The 20476-nt window shown below is 41.7% G+C and overlaps 2 protein-coding genes across 2 annotated transcripts in view; one reads left to right on the top strand and one right to left on the bottom strand.

Annotated features, from left to right (window-relative positions):
• The window catches only part of LOC145433757 (prefoldin subunit 6-like), a 134908-nt gene that overhangs the window by 53019 nt on the left and 61413 nt on the right, over positions 1 to 20476 (top strand). The window lies entirely within an intron of this gene.
• LOC145433759 (ATP-dependent translocase ABCB1-like) overlaps positions 775 to 20476 on the bottom strand; it is a 41271-nt gene continuing 21569 nt past the window's right edge. The window contains exons 11-27 of the mRNA XM_080310959.1: positions 19950 to 20162; positions 18819 to 18999; positions 16631 to 16828; positions 15220 to 15329; positions 13384 to 13474; positions 13138 to 13316; positions 11565 to 11775; positions 11349 to 11498; positions 10407 to 10512; positions 9919 to 10059; positions 8288 to 8444; positions 8011 to 8208; positions 6400 to 6512; positions 3425 to 3518; positions 3218 to 3364; positions 2578 to 2747; positions 775 to 1034 (exon numbers count right to left, since the gene is read on the bottom strand). Of these exons, the coding sequence (XP_080167085.1) occupies positions 1001 to 1034; positions 2578 to 2747; positions 3218 to 3364; positions 3425 to 3518; positions 6400 to 6512; positions 8011 to 8208; positions 8288 to 8444; positions 9919 to 10059; positions 10407 to 10512; positions 11349 to 11498; positions 11565 to 11775; positions 13138 to 13316; positions 13384 to 13474; positions 15220 to 15329; positions 16631 to 16828; positions 18819 to 18999; positions 19950 to 20162 (2493 nt within the window). The 3' untranslated portion in view covers positions 775 to 1000. The remainder of the gene's footprint in view (positions 1035 to 2577; positions 2748 to 3217; positions 3365 to 3424; positions 3519 to 6399; positions 6513 to 8010; positions 8209 to 8287; positions 8445 to 9918; positions 10060 to 10406; positions 10513 to 11348; positions 11499 to 11564; positions 11776 to 13137; positions 13317 to 13383; positions 13475 to 15219; positions 15330 to 16630; positions 16829 to 18818; positions 19000 to 19949; positions 20163 to 20476) is intronic.

The raw sequence follows: 20476 nt of genomic DNA, 5'->3' as shown, positions 1-20476 counted from the left end.
CCCTACTTATTATGATTCCTGAGATACCAACTTATAAGTGCGGTCCACTTTAGCTCCAAACTTTTTGTAAGACACCGCTCATACAGATCAGATAACGAGAAGGAACCTAGATAAAGTCGAATCGAGTCGAGTAGTAAAATACGATTTTTTCGAGTACTGAAATTATACGCTCCTCACCACTAAAAGTTGATTTATCATCGAGGAGTTTATCAACGATCAACGAGTTTATGCTAATTTCACTGTTGAAGCCTTGAAATCTTGATTGGCCGTATCGTAGCATACGAAACATGAAGTACAATGCTACGAACGTTACTGGAAATAGCACATTTCCGAAGTGATGATCATCCCACAATATTGTCACCAAGTGCAATGAAATCGGTATGGTCGAAAAAAAATAACAAAGTATCCTTAATATGATGGATAACAGGCATTATATTCTTTGTGGTTGCTTAAAAGGTACATATTTGAACTTTGACAAATAATATTCTGCTAAGACGTCATAATGAGTGACACTCGATTACTCGACTCGACTCGAAGCATTTTACGTGATTCAGAATCGAATCACTCAGGTACTCGATTTTGCCCAGCCCTAGTCACGACCAACATTATTGATCAATTTCATTCATAAGCTGTGAAAAAAATTAGCGACAAGTCAATAAATACGCCCTGATCTGTCATAACATGAGTATTAACGATTTTAGTGCGTAGTAGAGACATAAACAGATAAGTCTAGCAGTCCTTATGAGCCCGATGATCGCGATAGCACAAGCAGTGGGTGATAACGAGTCAAGTATAATTTTCTATAACAACTCACATAAGAACTCATATCCAAAAATATAAAACATATGAATTAATCTCAGCGAAACTCGCAAAAAAGCTTCGTCGGCGTAGGCATCTCATCCTACATCCCACTTGAATAACATAGTCGACGTAAAGCGCAGGCGAGGTGTATCGGAAATACTGTTGGATGCGACGAATATCAGGCAACATCGGAGCGCCCTCACTCGTCGTGGGTGAGCTGTGCGTTGACGAGGCTGAATGAAATGCGAGATAACGCATAAATATAAATACAGCGACGGCTAGTTTCAGCCCCTGGTCGGATCAGACTTGCAGACAGTAAAACTTGTGTCCGGTGGCTTAACCAGGGGGAAAGGCGCGAATATCCCCTGAAAATTGTCGCCTTTGACATTCATATTTTTATAAACTACCAATCTAGTTAGTTGGCGGTCGATTTACTTATGTTTTAAGTAATCATAGTTCCAGATTTTGAAAAGAGAGTAGTTCCAGTTGCGCATTTCAAATAAAAATATATAGTTGTGAAGTTATTGCTAGCTGGGAGTCATCACGATTGACAAGTGACGTAGCCACTAGCCAGGGGCCGGGTTTTTTTTTGGGTCGAATGATTCGGAATCGAATCTATATAGTTAAATGTGTTTTAGTTATTTAGTTAGTTGCAGATTTATAAAAGTGAGTAGTTCTAGTTGCACAATTTGAAAGCCCGGTTGTTTGTGCGTACAAGTATGTTGGAATTACCATGTCATTCTTTTGAACAATGGATTTATGTGACGTCATTTCATTTTGCTTGTTGTACCCATCATCGAGCACAGCTGATGCGAGCTTCGCCCAACAATTTGAGGACGATAATCACATTTCGGGTTCTGGTTTTGGGGCGAGCCAAGCAAAGGATTCGGGACGGCCGATCACGGTGAAAATCCACATTTAAATACATAGAAATATAAATTTATAGCAAGGCGAGCGAAATTTGTGACATCCGAATTGAATTATCACTCGCCGCAACCAGCACCAGTGCGCCGGCTTGGGAAGTTGAAACCAGAAGTCTATTTTGATTATCATCAGTACGGGAAATTAATCGGCCTTCCTGCTCCTTGCAGAAGTTATAAAACCAGGAATTAAGTTGGGAAATCAGGTGCCTAATCGTTCTTGTAGATTTTGAATGAGTCATAATCACGGAGTGCTCGAACCGATTTCTGTCTGTCAATTTGTCTTGGATTTATGTTGCAGTTATTGAAGAGACATGACAGAACCAATACACGACACGCGACATCCATAGTGGTATTTTGAAACGGAGATAGCTAGAGAGATAATGATAATGGCTCTAAAACATCCCCGAATGCGGTGAACAACCAACATACTTCAACCGCTAGTGGGCGATGAACGGTCAAATTACTCGAAAAAAAACTTTTGATTGTCAAGATGGGTACGGGAAGTCGTGAAACGTTATACAATCGACAAAGACGCGGCCAATCCACCGTTAAATATGAGAAATCGCATCGCGAGTGAACGGTGCCAATAAACGAGCTTTCAGAAGGTAGCGTACTAATTAAGGAGCTCTAATACCGGCCATTCGAATTGCGGTTTGGATGATTTCAACGAAACTCGCAAATTGGATAGAGAATTTCCGCTTCGTCATCGTAATTACCAACAACAAAACCACTGCGCGATAAGCTTTACGAAGCCTGTACTGTAGTGTACGGTGCGCTGTGAAGCGCAGATGTCGCGAATTCAATCGTGCATTATGAAGAGTGTGGCATACACGCAATTGCAAGAGATATATACCTGTAATACGCGGCACGTTTCTTGAGAAGTTCGTCGTGCGTGCCCGTCTCCACGACTGTTCCGTTGTCTACGACTGCGATGATGTCCGCGTTTTTAACAGTGGACAATCGATGCGCGATGATAATGCTGGTTCGGCCCTCTCGCGCTTTGTCGAGCGCTTCTTGAACAATCTAAAAAACAGCGAGGATTGCATCACAATGAGCCTCAATGCATAGGCACTAATAAGCCGACTACGTAATTGTAGTTGTCAAATCAGATTAATTCTAGAGAAATGCCGGCAATTGAATTTGAGAATTGTTTCCATGCTTTAATTTTAGTTCTACTTCTAGTTCTTCTGGTTTTCCTGAAAATACTACAGTAGAACTATTTGGTGCGAAACGACCCAAGCTTAGTGTACAACAGACATTTGCCATTCCCATGCTCATCAGGATGAACTCTGACGTTGTTGCGAACTTTACCTGATTTTTGTTGTAACTCTTTGTAATTTGAAATTCAGTTCGATTTTCAAGTTTTTGAAAATACAGTGATTCAAATTCGAATCCAATTTGAAAAAAAAACTGTGTAGCTATAACTCTAATTCTAGTCTAATTGGAAATTTTCTAGTTGTCCAGGTCTGCTATCACGTACAGCAAATGTTTACCTTTTCGCTTTCTGTATCTAGCGCGGATGTTGCTTCGTCCAATAATAATATTTTTGGTCTACGCAGCAAGGCTCTGGCGATAGCAATTCTTTGCTTTTGACCCCCGGACAGTTGACCTCCTTTCCTGCCGGCCTTCGTGTTGTATCCCTTCAATGTTGGACGCATTATGATGAAGATAATTACGGTTATGATGAGGTAGCCACTTACGTCCGGTAGAGACATCACAAACTCGTGGATGTTTGCTTCTTTGGCGGCCCTTATCACGTCATCTTCCGTGTGGTCCACGGATTTATCGCCGAGTCTGCCAAAGTATAGAACACGGCACAGTCACGATTTCTGCCTTGTCTTGAAAGTAATAATAACTAGCATTGAGAAGTATTTCTGTACGTTTTAGAAGTATTCGCGTTATCCCCTATATACTGCAGTGCATAAGGCGGCCATATAAGGCAGCCGAGGCCTTAAAGCAGAGATGAGCGGATTTGAAATTTCTATGTCCTAATCCAATCCAAATCCGAACCTTCAAATCCAAATCCAAATCCTAAGCCACAACTTTTTCATATTCAAGTCCATGTCCAATCCTAATCCGATTCCAACTGAAAATTCAGAAAAAATACCAATGTATGCAAGGGAGGGATTCGAAAATTTTCTTTCACAACCAACGATTCACTTGATTCAAGATAACTTAGTAACCATAAGTACGTTAATAACTGATCTGAATAAAGTTTTCGCCACACGACATTTCAATCTCCTAGAAAATAGGTAAATCCAATCCAAATCCTAATCCGCTCTGAAAAAAATGTCTAATCCAAATCCAATCCAAATCCGACAAAATTTTGCAAATCCTGTTTTTTTAAAACCTAATCCTAATCCATGCTCGTCTCTGCCTAAAAGTTAGGGGGTAAGGATTTACACCATATTTGAGGGATTATTGGCATTCCGCCATATAGGGCGGAAAGCGTGAACCACCTTATATGAAGAGAATCTTCACTACTTATAGATTTACAGGAGATAGTGTAGTGGTTACGATAAGCGCCCAGCACGCAGGCTAACGGCGTTCGATTCCCGTCGGAGGTTTGTCTGGGCTCCTCTTCCCCTGCCGTTGCCGTTCTTACGGCGACAAAAAAGCCCAGAAAAAGACCCGACGAAAGAAAGCACTCACAATGAATGGATAAGAACTAGTAGAAAGGGCCGCGGCTTCAAAGAGATCAACATCGAAAAAGAACTGTGACATCGGGCACTCTAGGCCGAGGTGGATGTTAGAGTAAAGGATCGCTACTGATGCGTGTCGTTCTACATCCTCCTATCTGTTCATGACATCGCATTGTGTCTTATCGCATTGTACATTGTGTGTGACTTGTTCAGATAAAAATATAACCCAACCATGTTATGTTATGTTATGTTATGTTACAGTGTGGTATAGGTGGGCCGTGCTATAAGTCGGCAGTTCTGGAAAATAAGAAGAATATCGGCCCGGCGTAAATTACCATAGCAGTCGACAAACACCATGAATACCCCAAAAACAGACAGCGTGGTAAGGATTAAATCCGGGTCAAAGTACAGAGGGTCAACAGCGTTGCGGAGCATTTGTGTGTCCTTTATGCACGCGGGCGTAACGGATAAAGATTTGTCGCGCGGAACCGGAAATCGCATGGCATAAATAAGTGGAATTTTGTCTCGTTTATTATTTCGTTTGCAAATATTTTCATGGATTCAAAACACAGCAAGACTGCGATACAATGAAAAGGCGGGAAGAAGTCTTGGAATAGTCAATCAATCGAACACCAACCTTACCTGATAATAACTACAGTAATAAATCGTATACTATGAGGCACTGCTGCACACTGACTGAGAAGTAACAAAAAATGGACCAGCAATGAAAATATAGAGGTATATGTCAAATCGCGATCCGGTAATGCCAAGCGAGGCATTTCTTCAGCAGAGTCAGCTTTTGTGATAATGGTGCGGTTTGATAGCGATTTCGCATTTGTGTGAATTCCACCAACGTGTGTACAGTGTGTAGCTTTGTACTACATGTTTCATAAGTTCCGATGTGACCCATCGAGGATTACACCCTTCAACAGTGGAAAATACTATCAAACTATCGTTCTCGTTGATCAGTACTCGAAATAATCACCTTTCACTACTCGACTCGAATCATTGGGCCTATAGCCCTACTGTCGGATTGACAGCTGAAAAACGAAGTACTGCAGCCATATGCACCAGGCAACAATATTCTGAAACAAACACAGCTGCGGGTGTTGTTGGTAGGCCATATTTGTGACGTTATCCGCGCCGGTTATCGCGCGTCAATCATCGCCGAGATCGTCTCTTTAAACTCGCGATTTATCGTCATCAAATCTCGGAGCTCGAGCGCAGAGCCGTGTTTTGTTATTGGTGAATACAATGAAGCGTGTCGACACGCGTGAACACGCCGCGTTCAGAATCAAACACGGCGCTGATCTCATTTTGCCGATTTCAAAATACCGCAAGAATTGCGATACCGCGAAAAGAGAGGATGTTATCGAAGGCAATTTGGTAGGACAAGTGAAAAAGAGCAGGCACACTCAATGAGAGCCCGCAGTTGTGTCGAAACAGCGGCTTCCAGGACATGCCCAAGCTATACTTCAAGTAGAGGTAGACGGGGTGAAAGGTACGCGGTTTCGCGAACTGCAATTTGGTAGAGTGATCACATACGTTTGGCATTGATCGGGGGTGGTTTCTTTCGGAATCACAGGATGCGTTTTCCTGACCGACGCACAAAGTCTTCTTACGGTCCGATGACACCACATATAAATCCGTGCGATTTTCGAAAACACGTTCAGTTACCGTGATACACTAGCTACTTCGACCAGTTGTTCTCACAATCACACTTACAAAGCTGATGCAAACATATCACAAAACCACTTTCTACTGCTACTTACTAGGCAGTTATGCCTGAAAAAAGCAGATATGAAAGTAGTCTACAAACTTTACATAACCACTTCGGTACAATAGTACAAGGAGTGACAACCTACTTGAGTACTCCGAAAGAGTAGGCGTTATACATTATTATTGACCACCTCTGAGTGGGTGTATACAAGGTCAGGGAGTTGTAGATATCCTTGGCACACGGCCAAGTCGATTTGTCAAAAGTCGGTCCGGCTATCTCAAAAGGCAAGCTAGCATTCGTTCGCGGCACTTACAAGATATTCTCCTTCACGCTCAGATCGAAAAGCACAGGCATTTGAGAGACGATGCCCATTTGCTGCCGCATCCATGACACGTTCAGCGTTTTCACGTCCGTTTTATCCACCGTCTGCCAACAAGAAATACCGCGGTCAAATCGGGAAATCGCTGTAACGAAGTGACCGGCGGACGGAGTGACATCTTGACAAGCCGATAAGATACCGTAGCGTAATGGTGGACAGTCCGGCTTCTTGATCGGTAGGCGGTGGAGTCAACCCCAGCCGGGTTAGACCAAAGACCGGCTTACGCACTGGTATCCCATGGCTTCCCCGCTTGGCGCTCGGCATATAGCATGGAAAGGTGGTGCAAAACTTAAAAATCCTTACAAGGCTATACCTGCACCTTCCTTGTCCAGCGGTATATGCACAACAGCCACTCATGGCATGCATGTACAATTGTACATTGTACAAAGTTCGTGTGTATGTATATCATGAGTCGGTGTAATATACCGCAAAAACACCAAGAACAAAAATACAACGTCTTATTCCAATGCTATTCTTGATAGCTGTAGCTAGGGATGCATTCAAAACAAACGGTGTTTTTAAAAAAGGCCTTTTAAAAAAAATTATGTAAAAGGAAATTGTGTTTTTTAAGTTGTAAAATTATGCCATAATTGTGTAAATACTTTACAAAAAAACATGTTGTATGAGCCTGTGGACAATTGCCACCCGGTGGCCGATATAGCCTACGTATGTCGATATGGGATGGTTGAAACCTTCAAAATAGTCTGTTCAACAGCAATAGTACATATATTTCGTCAAAGGAGCTATTTTTACCATATCTATTTAATTGGTAAACTCAATCAACTCTGATGTCACAATTGAATATTCGTGACGTGATGGTTTAAAAAAAACATAAAAAAAACATGTTTTAAATCAGGGCCTTGTTAACATGTTTGTTTTAAATTGATTTTTGTTATAAATGCAACTCTAGCTGTAGCTGTCAACAAGATCTTGTCTGATGGTAAATTTTGGCTTTGCCCATTACGGGGACAAGCAGAGACTGTCAGTAACGAAGTACTTGTAGTAGTACCCAAGCAGCTCTTCTTGCTATTTATCATTCTGCTTAACATATTCTCAGACAAAGCGAATTAAGTAGAATGCAGTTGTGGGATATGTTGTAAACACGTTCAAGAGTGGATTGTCGATATACCACGGTAACGAATTTCGAAAATCGCATCAATTTGCAGTGTCACCAGACAGTTTGCGTCAGTCGCGATGGGCAATTTCGAAAGCCGCCCACCTTCGATCGGTTACCAAGAGTATTCCGAGTCTCGACCAAATCTACTCGTCGAAGCGCCTGGAGTACTTTTAAAATATTCATTTTGTACTTCCACTTGAAGTGGTTTTGACAGGTCTTTGAAATCGTTATCTATAATTGTAATTGAGTGGAATTTACGGTGTTGCTTGTATTTCTACCTGAGCGTCAACGACGACAAGGCAAGGAATACTTCGAAATAAATCCATCATACATAATAATGAGGGATAAAATATACTATTGGACTTTGCAACTGTACAATTTTGAACGCAAGCGATTGCGCAATCCAAGATAGAGAACGTTAGACGTACCACTTTGCCTTCGTCCGCGTCGTAAAACCTTTCGATGAGTTGTATGGACGTTGATTTTCCGCACCCAGACTGTCCTACCAGGGCCAATGTCGAGCCAGTAGGCACTTCGAAGTCGCATCCTTTCAAGACTAGGGAATCCGGACGCGTGGGGTATGAAAATTTGACTTTATCAAATTCCACTGATCCCTTACAAGCAGCCTGCAAAGATGAGAGAAAACGGGTGTGTTACTGCGCATGTGCGCAATTACACCTTTCCGCGACTTTCTTGATTACACACCGGTTTTAGGCCTTCGTCGCTGTACGCGTCGATTTCCGGCGTGCTGTCCAGCAGGGCGAACATTCTGGCGGCGGAGACTTGGGCCTCGGCGAAATCAGGCGCGAAGGAGCTGTTCTGGCCCACGGCCATCGCGCCGAAGATAACGGCAGTTAGCACGCTGTTGTAGAACAAATGTACAAGATTGGTTAAGAAGAAAGAGGAGACGGTGCGTATTTCGTGGCAGTAGAATCAAGTTTTTGCAAGATTTTCTTTCGGCCATTAATTAGCCCTGGTTATGTTTGTCACATTGCGTCAAACACAAATATGGATAAAATATGGATGAAAGAAAATGAAAATCTTAAAAAATCTTTCCCCAAGATATTGAAAATGAATATACGCTATACTCTGATTCCGCTGCGACGATTTATGCGTATTCTGAATACTCCATGATTATACTATACGCGGACTGATTTTCGGTTTGTGCAGCATTATATCAGAGGTGTTCAGTAGCGAAGTAGTTCTACTTTTTGTCTGGAAAGCTGACACAATCACGAGACGCAAAGAGGTGATCGTGACGCAAACCATCAATGCGAAAAGCAAAGTTTCATCACCAAATCGTAAAAAGGCGAGAGCGCCATTTTCACATCTCTATTGATATCTACCCACGGCGTATATACTTCTTGTCTTCAATCAGCGACATCGCGAGAAACGTTTGTATTTGAAAAGGAAACACGTGCTTGAAATTCTAAGATCTAATCTTATCAACGAACAATGTAAACGGCCCCGTTCGTTATTTAGCGTTGGAAATATTAAATCAGATCATCCCTAACATACACGACGTGTTACACACGTACGCGTGAGAATATCCTAGCATTTGATTTGAAAAAGTCTGACTCTGTTCGCGGAAAATACCTATACGATAATGCTGCTTGATCCTTCGGACGCTAATCAATTCATGACATACACATTGCATATACTATATGTATAATACAACGTAGCGAAGCGGGGGGATGAAATCTGGTTCAAAACATGATTCAGATGTTGAAATCGGTTACAGTCGGCTCAAAACTGGAGTTTGACCAAACTACTTCGGCTATTTCAATGAGTTCCGGGAGCAATGCTTCGTAACTGAGTTGGTCAATATGTAAGGAAGTATACTTCACTTCCTCTCTTTTAGAGCGGTCAGGTAGGTTTTGCCTTTTTGTACTACTAAAGTGGTGATGTTTTAAGAATACTTTCCCTTGAAGCTTTACGATTTTTAGGCAAAGCATTTATAGATGAAATTATCATAAGAAACAGGCGTATCACGTTAACCGAATAAATTTTCAGAAATCGCACCTGTCAGTAATTTTTCACTGTAGTTGAGAATATGTTTCTCGCCATTTCCAAAGTAATCACATCCGATTTCTTGCTAATAGTATGCGACACCTTCACCAAATCTACTGAAATTACTCAGTTGAGTAATTTCCGGACCTTAATTGATACTACAACTTGAAGTATAGGTATGACCTCTTTTGGAAATGAGTAGAAATTTATGGGCGATGCTTAACGCATTCTTATGTCAAATATTGTTACGGTAACGGATGTCAGAATCCCTATTCCGCAATCAGTCATTGGGCAACGTGCGATTCAATCATCAAACCGACGCTTACATGAAGATATCTTGGAAGTCTTCGCCTCGAAACTCCACCAGGTAGAGGCCCAGACGGAAGACGCCGGCGTACGCGAAGTAGATCACGCACTGCGAAAATCCGTATCCGAGTCCGGTGAAGAGCGCCTTCTTATTGGCGTTTCTGGTGGAAGGAAAAGAAAGTCACACCAGTCGGTATCGCTACTCAATATTATGGCCGGAAATGGTCAGTAAAAAGTCGTTATGCTTTATCAGTATGTTCTGCCTACTTGCACGACAAAACTACTTGGAAGTATAAAATAGTTTTCTGACATAGGCTTACGTCACTTTTACAATATACTTCTTGCAATTACATACTTGAGTACTTTTACTTCCACTTGAGGAAGTTTAGACATGTCTTGCAAGTCGCTATCTTTATTGTACTTGAGTTGAAATTTACAGCCTTTTACTTCTACTTGAGTATAGCAACGCTGACTGCTCCTTTGGCAGCCTATGATGGTGGATACGTACTTGGCGGGGATTCTGAGCTTTTCCCGGTACATTTGAAATATGGTTTCTTCTTTCGTCAACGAAGCGACTGTTCTTATGTTGATGACAGCTTCGGTGGCGATTTTACCTGCGCGAACGAAAGATTTTCATCAGAGCAAGACCGCGCCGAAAATCTGTAAGCGTGTTATATATAGCAACGTATGCGACGCAGCAATACGTTATATACAGCCTGATGCAACGGCGCGTGAAATCGGTTGCATAACCCTACTTCACAATGCGATACAAAGTAATAACGTGAATGAGCGGTAGGGTCGTGGGTGACATGATGACATAATTATTCAGGTTGAAATTCGACTATATATTGCTAAAAGATGGGCCGTGAAATTGTCTTTATAGCTCAAACGAGAAAATAATTCTGTTACGGATGAGGCATTTGTCAGTTAGGTCGTATACCAAAAAGTTGGAATTCTTGGATGTTTTGACAACTACTAGAACACGGCACTCTATACCAACTTCACATACAGGATATCGAGTCTGGCCAATTCTCATAATAACCTGAAGGTCATAATCCAATGGTAGCTCAATGATATATGTCCAGCTATTTTAAACGATTGGCGTTATTTTCGACTTTGGATTCATTTTTTTTTGGTTCGCAACATAAAAGGTCGGGTTTGCTAATCATTACAGTTATAGCTTGACTTACTATGGGACTATACGTATATCATGAGGAAACCAGTGCTGGGAGTCGATTTTTAAATGCCATATAAGCACAAAAGCATGTGCAGATAAGACAGTATAAGCGACATACTTGCGATGATTTACCGACTTCAAATTTGCACACAATCTAAAAAAGCAGCTATATTGACCCCAACTACATATCAGTAGTGAAATTCGTTCTACCAATACAATCGCAGACTTGCAATCAGCAGCCATTCATTGCGATAAAGCAGTCCAACAACTCACTCGCATCTTCGTACGCCAACTTTTCTTTTTCTGCCTGTCCCATCAAGAGCGACATCTCCAAAAAGCCGCCGATCGCCAGGAAAGGTACAAACGCGAGCGTGCACAGCGTCAATTCCCAGCTGTAAGCGAACGATATCCCGAGCGCCACACCTGTACCGTATAACGACGATCGATTGATAAAATTGCCTCAAGAGTCACACTTTCGGTAGCGGTTACCGAGAGAGCAGAAGTTTTTCAAAATGGTGCCTATCCGCACGCCGGTACATCCTTGCACCCTTGCGGCGTCAGTGGCCAGTCTGCTGCACAAAGCGCCGGTGCTGTGCCTGTGATTGTCGAAGTAGGAGATGTCCAGCCGAAGCATGGCTTTGAACGACATTTGCCTCAAGCGTGTGGTCAGTTCCATTCCTGATTTCGAGAATAAGGTAGCCTGGAGAGAGGGCGCCAATCAATTTATAATATCCCGTATATAGTTTGCATTTGCAACCAGAGGTGGTCAATGTAGTCAGCTTTCCTGCTCAAGAAGAAGTGCGAATAAAGACGGAGATTTCTGAGACACATCTAAACTACTTCAAGCCCATGTAGGAAATGAGCCGTCTAAAACATTGGTTCTCAACGTTTTCCTTACAGCCTCGAGGTTGTAGGATTTTGTTACGTACCAACAAATTAACTATAAACTAATCAGCTTCACTCCGAATGTATATAGGATTATTAACATTGGCAGATTAGCAAATAAGTCGGCCCAAAAGTTTCGAAATAAATGCGAGCCGCAAGCTAACCCGTCCCTTATTAGTTAACACATACTAACAAGGCAAATTCTATACGTTACAATTGTTTCTTCTCCACAAACTGATCTAGGTGAGGTGGAGCCGAGTCGGATAACACATAGAGTATTTCAGTATGTACTCCATGAATACATTTCTTACATTAGAAAAAATTGCGTCAACTGTTTATGAAAACTGTTATTTTACTGAAAAATAGATGCATTTACTATGTACCACCCAGACTTGGTCAAGATCATTCTAGTTGTCTATAATTACACTAATTAGAGCGAAATTCCGATCATCTAATTCTAATCTAATTTTTAAAATATTACTCTGCTCTAATTCTACTCCTATTCTGATTTGCGAAATGTTTCTGAGCTATAATTTTAATTCTAATCTAATTTCTGGTTTCCCTGTCCTGTTCCTATGCTACAGGTGAACTGTATGGTGCGAATAGATCCCAGCTTGCTGTACAGAGATTTGCTATTCTCGTGTTCATAAGAATCAACTGCGACTTGATAGCAACGGTGTGATTTGGAAAATTTTGACCACTTGACAGGACTTCGCGCACAATCCTACCTAAGTGTTGGAGGTTTATCTAGGCTCCTCCTCGCCATATTATCCGTGTAAGCGGTGTCTTATAAAAAGCCTATAGAAGTGGGCCGCCCTACAAATCGGCAGTTACGGAATAAATATGAAGGAAAATTGGCCTGGTGTAAATGATCATAGTAGTCGACAAGCGCCATGTTACCACAAAACAACGACTTCGCGTACCACTGCTGGTTGACAACCACAGGTCTAAAACATAGTCAAGCAACAAGTTATCAAAATATATTCAGGTACCCGGGTACTGGGGCTATTTCTCCAAGTTGCAACGGCAATTTCAACCATAAAAGTGATACAAACATACCCCGAAACTACTTTCTACTTTAAATAAATCCAAACTGCACAAAGTTGGTAGTAGTGCCTCGAAAAGAATCAGAAGTACTCCGCTACAGACCCCCTCTGTTTGCAACAGCGGTTCCCACCTCCAATAAGTAACTGATAAAGGCCGTCACTCCCAGGACCACGAACAGTCCCGCGTACAGACTGGCCAATCGGCTCTGCTCGTTCGGGTCGCCCTCCGTGAAGATTGTCAAAATGGAGGCGAACAAAATCGCATTGAGAGGGTCAACCGAGCCGGCTAAGGCGGCAAAAAAGCATCCGACTGTTAGATAAGAAAATCCGTCATATATCCGACATCATTGAGATTCTACAGTTTCCGAGACGCTTACATCCGATGTAGACAGCTTCCGGCTTGTTCATGGCTAGTATCCGCTTGAAGGGGGCTTCCGGGAGGTCTTCTTTTTCCTCTTCCTCTTCATCCTATAGATGAAATACGGAGGGATGTTGAAATATCAGTAGAGACGGCCGGTAACTTTTCAGGGGTGCTCAAGTCGTTTTGGGTATAATTCGCGGTTATAGTTTGAGACTGCTTATGCTGGTATGCTACTTAACATGTTCTGAATAATTAATTCATATAGAAATAAACCCAAATATTGTCGATTGAGTCTCTGACATGATTGCCCCTTACGTGGGGTTACCATATGTCCTCATTTAGGAGAATTTGTCCCCATTTTTCAGGAAACCGAAAACGTCCTCCGAGGACGCCTAAATATCCTACTTTTTGGGAATTCGTCGTCCCCGATAGCTTTGACAGTCATACTAATGGATAGTGACAACTACAAAACGGCATAAATGACGCAAATCTGCAATTCGGATGTTCGGACGGGTCTTCCGGGAGTAGGGCTGGAAAATCGACCTTTTTTAGTCAACACCAAACTATAGTTGCATTTAAAACAAACATGTTTTAAACAAATGCCTTTTTGAAAAAATAATAGTGCCGTTTTTCAAACGTCTAATTATGCCATAATTGTGTAAATACGTCCGAAATACCATGTAGTAGGAGCCTACGGACGATTTGAAATCAAAATAGTCGACGTATACGATGTGGGGTGGCTGGAACCCTCGGAATCGTCGTCGGTTCAACAGTTTTGGCATGTAGATATTGATCATTGGTACCGAATGGCCGGAATGGGTGTTCTGATGATGATGACAGCCGACCATAAAAATGCTGCATAACGATGTAGTCATGACTAAAGATATTTTTGGTCTGTTTATGACAGTGATCGGAAGCCCTTTCCGTCGAAGGAGCCCTATTTACCCTATATTTTCAATTGTCAATGTCAATCCACTGTGACGTCACAACTTAATATTCGTGACGTCTTGGCTAAAAACAACAATAAAAAACATGTCTTATACAAGGGCCTTGTTTTAAACATGTTTGTTTTAAATTGGTTTTTGTTTTAAATCCAACCCTAACCACAGCAGTATCATTATAAAGTGGGTCATTTGGGAGTCGAGTCGGAAAACGACCTTTCGTTTATTAATTTATAAGTCAACACAACATGATTTCCCGTGAAAATTCTCGAATCGGCAGTTTTCGAGTCCGGTAATTTACCTTCTGTAATTTGTAAAGTGTGTCCTCATCTCCGGCTCCCAAATATGGTAACCTTTTACCTTACCCTTACGCGTGTCAGCCGAAAATATTCGGGTCTATTTCAATATGAATATATGTTTCAATTGTATATTGAAGTTATGTACCTCCAATAGTATATTTAACGGTTTTTAATGCAAAACCATTGACTTTTTACACTTTGGCTATGGTGAAGTGAAAAGTAGCTTTTGGGTTGTTTTGCGGTACTTTGTGCGTGAAATTATGGTAGTTGCGGAATAACATATCCCGTGAGTATAAATTTACGGCATTACTTCTACTTAGCAGAATTGCTGACTATAGTTTGACTGCATATGTGTTTCGGCATGGTCGTAAAGATGCGCGGAAAATGTCAAGCGGCATCGGAATCGTATTTTATAGCTCTGTTTTATGCCGAGTGTTATTCAATTGGATTATATTGTCTACTATTCGAGTTTGAAGATTCGACTCTAGTTTCCACCAACTGGTGTATTTTATTATCGAAAGCGATAATTTCGGGCTTGTTTGATATTACTATTACATACTAGGGGTCATAATTTCGTCCCGTATTTAGTAGACAATGCTACAATCCTGTCACCTCATCGTTGCCGAAGTCGTTCACTGAAGAAGTCGATTTCATGTTTCTTGAACTTCTTTTGGTGGAGCTTCTATGGAATGAATGCGATGAAGATACGCTGACTTTCTTTTCTGAGACACAAAAGGATGTTTTTGCCTTATTTCGTTTCTCTCGTGTACGGTGTACGAGTTGTGAGCTAATTCTGTACCCTACACCCTGGTGTATATAGCCGAGACCGAAATTTGAGAGGGGAGGTATTTCAACAATGTGGCGTAGCTCAAAGTTGACGACTCAATGGCCATATCGAATATTCAGGGGAAAACACGTTATTTGCCCCCTGGCTACGACAAATCGGTGAAAAATAGCAAGAATAGCAGCTCTATTTGTATAATGGAAATGGTTGTTTTGCTTTAAATTTCAAGCAAGTCTCGCAAGCCCGTTCGACGGTCAATATACTCCAGAGTCCCGAATATTATGTCCAAATCCAATCCGACCAAAATGTGCAAATCCATTTTCTCAGGTGCAATTCCGTTCATAGCGTTACTCGATTATCAACCGGGCATGCCCCGCGTATCCTGTTCGGATATCAAATAATACCAATACAGTCGACCCCGCTTAATTCGGACACCGGAAAACAGCTTTATTTGACCAAAAATGCTCGAGAACGACCCAAAGGAAACAATTCCGCCATCGGTTAATTCGATTTCGAACATTCGGGTCGCAATTGCAGTCGTTAGGATATACCACAATAAATAGTACTTCGTTCGTTTTATCACAAGATTAGTGATGACAGCGAAACAAGGACGATACCTGCAGTAACGATCGACGGTAAACTCATAAAGGCCATAACAGCTTCATAGTCGCTTTTAATTGGGTGCAACTGCGTGCATCTTGCAGAACAGATTGGTGCAGACAAATTTGGCAGAAAAAGTGAAATTGATCAAGAAAATAAACGAATAAAAAATACTCTTCCTTTACAGTTCAGCAGTTAGTTGCGTTGATGCGGATATCGGAACGTACTGAGCCCAATATGCGATTGTTACAGTGAAATACCAAGCAGTATTTCTTGAATGGCATGGTATCGAAAGTACTGTACAATGCCACTAACATGAAAGCATAACTAATGTGCTGGTAATGCGAACTGTGCCAATTACTGCAGTATAGCCCATCTGCAACTAATTTATTACGCCAAAATGCAGTATTTTGAATGCGTTGTGTGCCATTACGCACGACAATGAAGGGAACAATAGATTTCCCATTAACTCGGACAATGCCGATCCCCCGCTTAATTCTTCCAAACGTGAACGAAACCAAACTGTCCGAATTAAGTGAAGTCGACTGTACTCGTAAGTCGGAATAGTCCTACTATTCATGCAGTAGTAACGGATTTCAAAACAGGGCGAAAACGTGTATGTTCGACGCCGCAACTGACCAGGCAATATTTCCTGTTCCCCCGCTTCGCCCGCCTTGACAGTCTGCATGTTGACCAAGTTCGCGTACACTCCATCTTCCAGTTTCAGCAGCTCCTCGTGGGTGCCTTCCTCCATCACCTTTCCCTCGTGGAAAGCCACGATTTTGTCGGCGTTTCGTATCGTCGACAGTCTGTGCGCTATCACCACGGTCGTGCGGCCTGTTGCGACAAGCAATATATGACACATGCAATATTCGTTTTTTTTGTCTTGGCGGGCATCCAGCGACGGTCAAAGTAGTCCGCGTTGCTGCTCAAGTAGAAGAAGTAATGCCGTGAATTTCTACTCAACTATAAGTAGAAGTATAGCAAATTTCAATACGTGTCAAAACCACCTCAATTGGAAATAGAAAATGAAATCGAAATCGCAAGATGCTTCTTCGCGAATGCAAGATGACTGATGGCACTACAAATAATTAGAATCTTCGAAAATATATTCAGTTACCGCGCTATTATGCGAAATTCCACCTAGTTGCTATGACAATTTCATTCGTAAAAGTGTTGCAAACTTACCGCAAAACTACTTTCTACTTTTCAAATCCAAGCTGTAAAAAGTATGTGGTTTTGCCTGTTCAAGTATGTGAAAGCAGTCTAAGCACATAATGGCATAACATCTGCGCAGGATCGGATTCCTTGATAACGGATTATGTGAACTGTGCGCACAGGATAATGGATTATCTGAACTGTGCGCACAGCCGGAATCTGCGGAACATTTCCTGCTAATATGTCCGAGACACTCAACTAATACACAATATATCATCGAAGTGGCATTAACATTGCGTTATCGGAAATTCTTACTGGCCCTTTCGCTACAACGCGTATAGAATTCGCACTCCTGTTGAATCGAATAATTTAGAAAATACTTGTTCTAATCAAACCTTCCATCTGGTGCACAAGGGCACAGCAGTCGAGCACCAATAAGAATCCATACCAACCAACATAATACCATATTGCTTACTAGTGTTTATTTACACGTACGTATAGCATGTCTTTTCATGTCATGTTTGAAGAGCTTCTTGAAGGTACAGAACTTCAATATACAATTGAATAGTAGATTAATATACTATATAATATAAAATACTATTCAGTCATGTCATGTTGTAAATGTACTTTAACGTAATTTTCTTCGGGTCCATGGCAGACATGGGGCAATCGTGATTAGTAATCGTAATCGATTACGACGATTACATCACTTTCAAGTAATCGTAATCGTAATCGTAATCGATTAGATTAAAAAAAACCTAATGTAATCGTAATAGTAGTCGACTATTTCATATATCGAATCGATTTCTTTGTGAAAGAACGATTACCTTACATTGGCACAAGGGCCGTGACATGAATTGAACAATGAACATTCGTGAACAACGAAGAGTGCGAAATCATAGCGGGCAGAAACATCGGGTTTTCAAACACGACTGCTGATTATTATGGCACAAGTATCAGCTATTGCATTGCGTAACGGATTATCCACACATAGTAAATAACTATTCGATATACATGTAGAAGCTAATTACTGTAATTAGTGTGATTGTAAGAACACCTATCATTCCGTATATCAGGTCATCAATACACTCCAGACGCCAGTACCTCGCAGCAGGATGATAGTCTGTAATCACCACCCCGCCTAGTTTCAAATAGTAACATATGTATTGATGTTTAGTTATGCTGATAGTTAAACGCAGTTTGACCGTTGTTGCTTGGCGAACAGTATGCCTATATGTGCGTACACCGAACAAAGATTTGAAATCTTGTTCTCATCAAATGAAACATTTCGATTTTCACATCGAAGCATTAAAAACCAATGGCTGCTTATATAAATCATAACCGACCCGTTGAGTAACGGCAATATCTGTATTAAGTGGATTATAGACATACTTTGATGTTGACTTTATCTTATTCTCATATGGCCCTACTAGAAACGTGCACCAATCGTTATTTCGCTATTCTATACTACACATTTGGATCTGCCTCCATAGCCAACCGCTTATACACCATGTTAACGTGACTTGTAGCCACTCAATTGACTGTTCTTCTCCATATTATTAATTATAATCACTTGAGCAAGTAATAGAAGTAGGCAAAGGTAATTAGGTACTCCGAAAAAGTTGGAGCACTCCGTTACAGACACCCTCTGCGGGCATCCCGTAATTACCGGCGGAGGCTTTGTCCAAAGCGGCCTGTACGACGGATTCGCTTTCCGTATCCAGGGCGGACGTGGCCTCGTCCAGCAAGAGAACTTTCGGGTCGCGCACAATCGCTCTGGCTATCGCGATGCGCTGTTTTTGCCCGCCGCTCATCTGACCTCCGCTCTCGCCGACAAGAGTGTCGAATTTCTGCAGCAAAGAAAGCCAGGCTCAGTCGGAAAAGTGTTGGGTTTCTCGCCGGTAATCTGCTGCGTCATTTAGATCGAATGGAAATTGTGTAACGAGATAGTGTAACGATTAGATAGATCTGCTTTGTACATAGAAACGGGACGCGCCAATACAGTCGGTATTTCAGGAATGGAAAGTACAATAATGACTAACTCATTCGATTTAATGGATACGGCGATTAAAGTCTCAGTTATGTTTGCCAAGTCCCGCACCAAACAAACAGTCGGATAGGATTAAAATACACAGATAAACAATAAACATACACAAGAGGGGTCAAATAATAATCAACAACAGGCGTCTGACTGAAAAGGAAATCCGGTTGAAGTAATAACCAAGTCGCGGTTCGTGAGTAGGGTCACAATCGCAACGATGTCCTCGTGTCCGACTTATGATAACCTTACAACAATGATACCTTAAAGAGGCACGGCGCTCTATAAATATGATGTGGTCACAAATTAAAGCTGAATGTGTTAAAAGTGTTTCTTTAGGCAACAGCCATTTTCCTCAGAAAGTCACCGTCTGCGGACATTATGCAACTAAATGATTTTCATCGATATGTGAAAATAAATGAAATCGATAACTGTGATACCGATGCGACGGGTCGTCGCTTTTTATTTCGTTGCAAAATTTATGGCAAGCATTTATGCACTGCTGCACTTTCCCGACGCGCTACACGCAGAGTGAATTTTAGATAGTTGTTAGCCAATATTTTGATGGAACTGTGCCTTTACGAACCACGCCGGTTTAGTTACGGTAATTAGCCTATGCGTCTTTCACACAGTCAACTTTAATTTGAGACCACATCATATTTAAAGCGCAGTGCTCATTTACGGTTAATATATTTAAGTGGAAAATTTAATTGATGAGCTATGCTTCCCGTAAGCGACGACTTTGCCGTAAATATCGAATACCTTTGGTAGCTTGACGATAAAATCATAGGCGTTCGCCTTTTTCGCAGCGCTGACAATTTCGTCTTCGGTGACACCGTCGCGGCCCCATCTGATATTCTCTCCGATGGTGGTGTCGAAAAGTACGGGCTCCTGCGCGACCACGCCGATTTGATCTCGGAGCCACTTCACGTTCAAGTCCTTCACGTTGTTGCCGTCCATCAAAACCGCGCCTTTCTAGACAGTAATGGCGGGAATGACAGTCATGATGTCAACAAGCGAGTATGTTCATTGTTCACTGTTCAGTGTTCATCTTCAAGCAGCAGGAGTAGGCTACATAACCTGCGCTGCTGGTCAGGGAGATCTAGATATCTCTTTGCTGGCTTATCGAATAGATTACGCATCGCCGTGATATTATAAAGACAAACTCCTGCAAGGTTATAGACACGAATTTAACGCATACAACGGATGTGCACATGCATAGTTCACGCGTGTAAAGGACCAGCAAGCTGGTCAGCTCAGAAAGTAAATAAGTGGCTGTAAAGAGGGAA

Source organism: Botryllus schlosseri, chromosome 2 (genome assembly GCF_051294905.1).
Source record: "Botryllus schlosseri isolate E-star chromosome 2, Bs_hap1, whole genome shotgun sequence".
Classification (NCBI taxonomy): Eukaryota; Metazoa; Chordata; class Ascidiacea; order Stolidobranchia; family Styelidae; genus Botryllus; species Botryllus schlosseri.
This window is presented reverse-complemented; position numbering and strand designations above follow the sequence as displayed.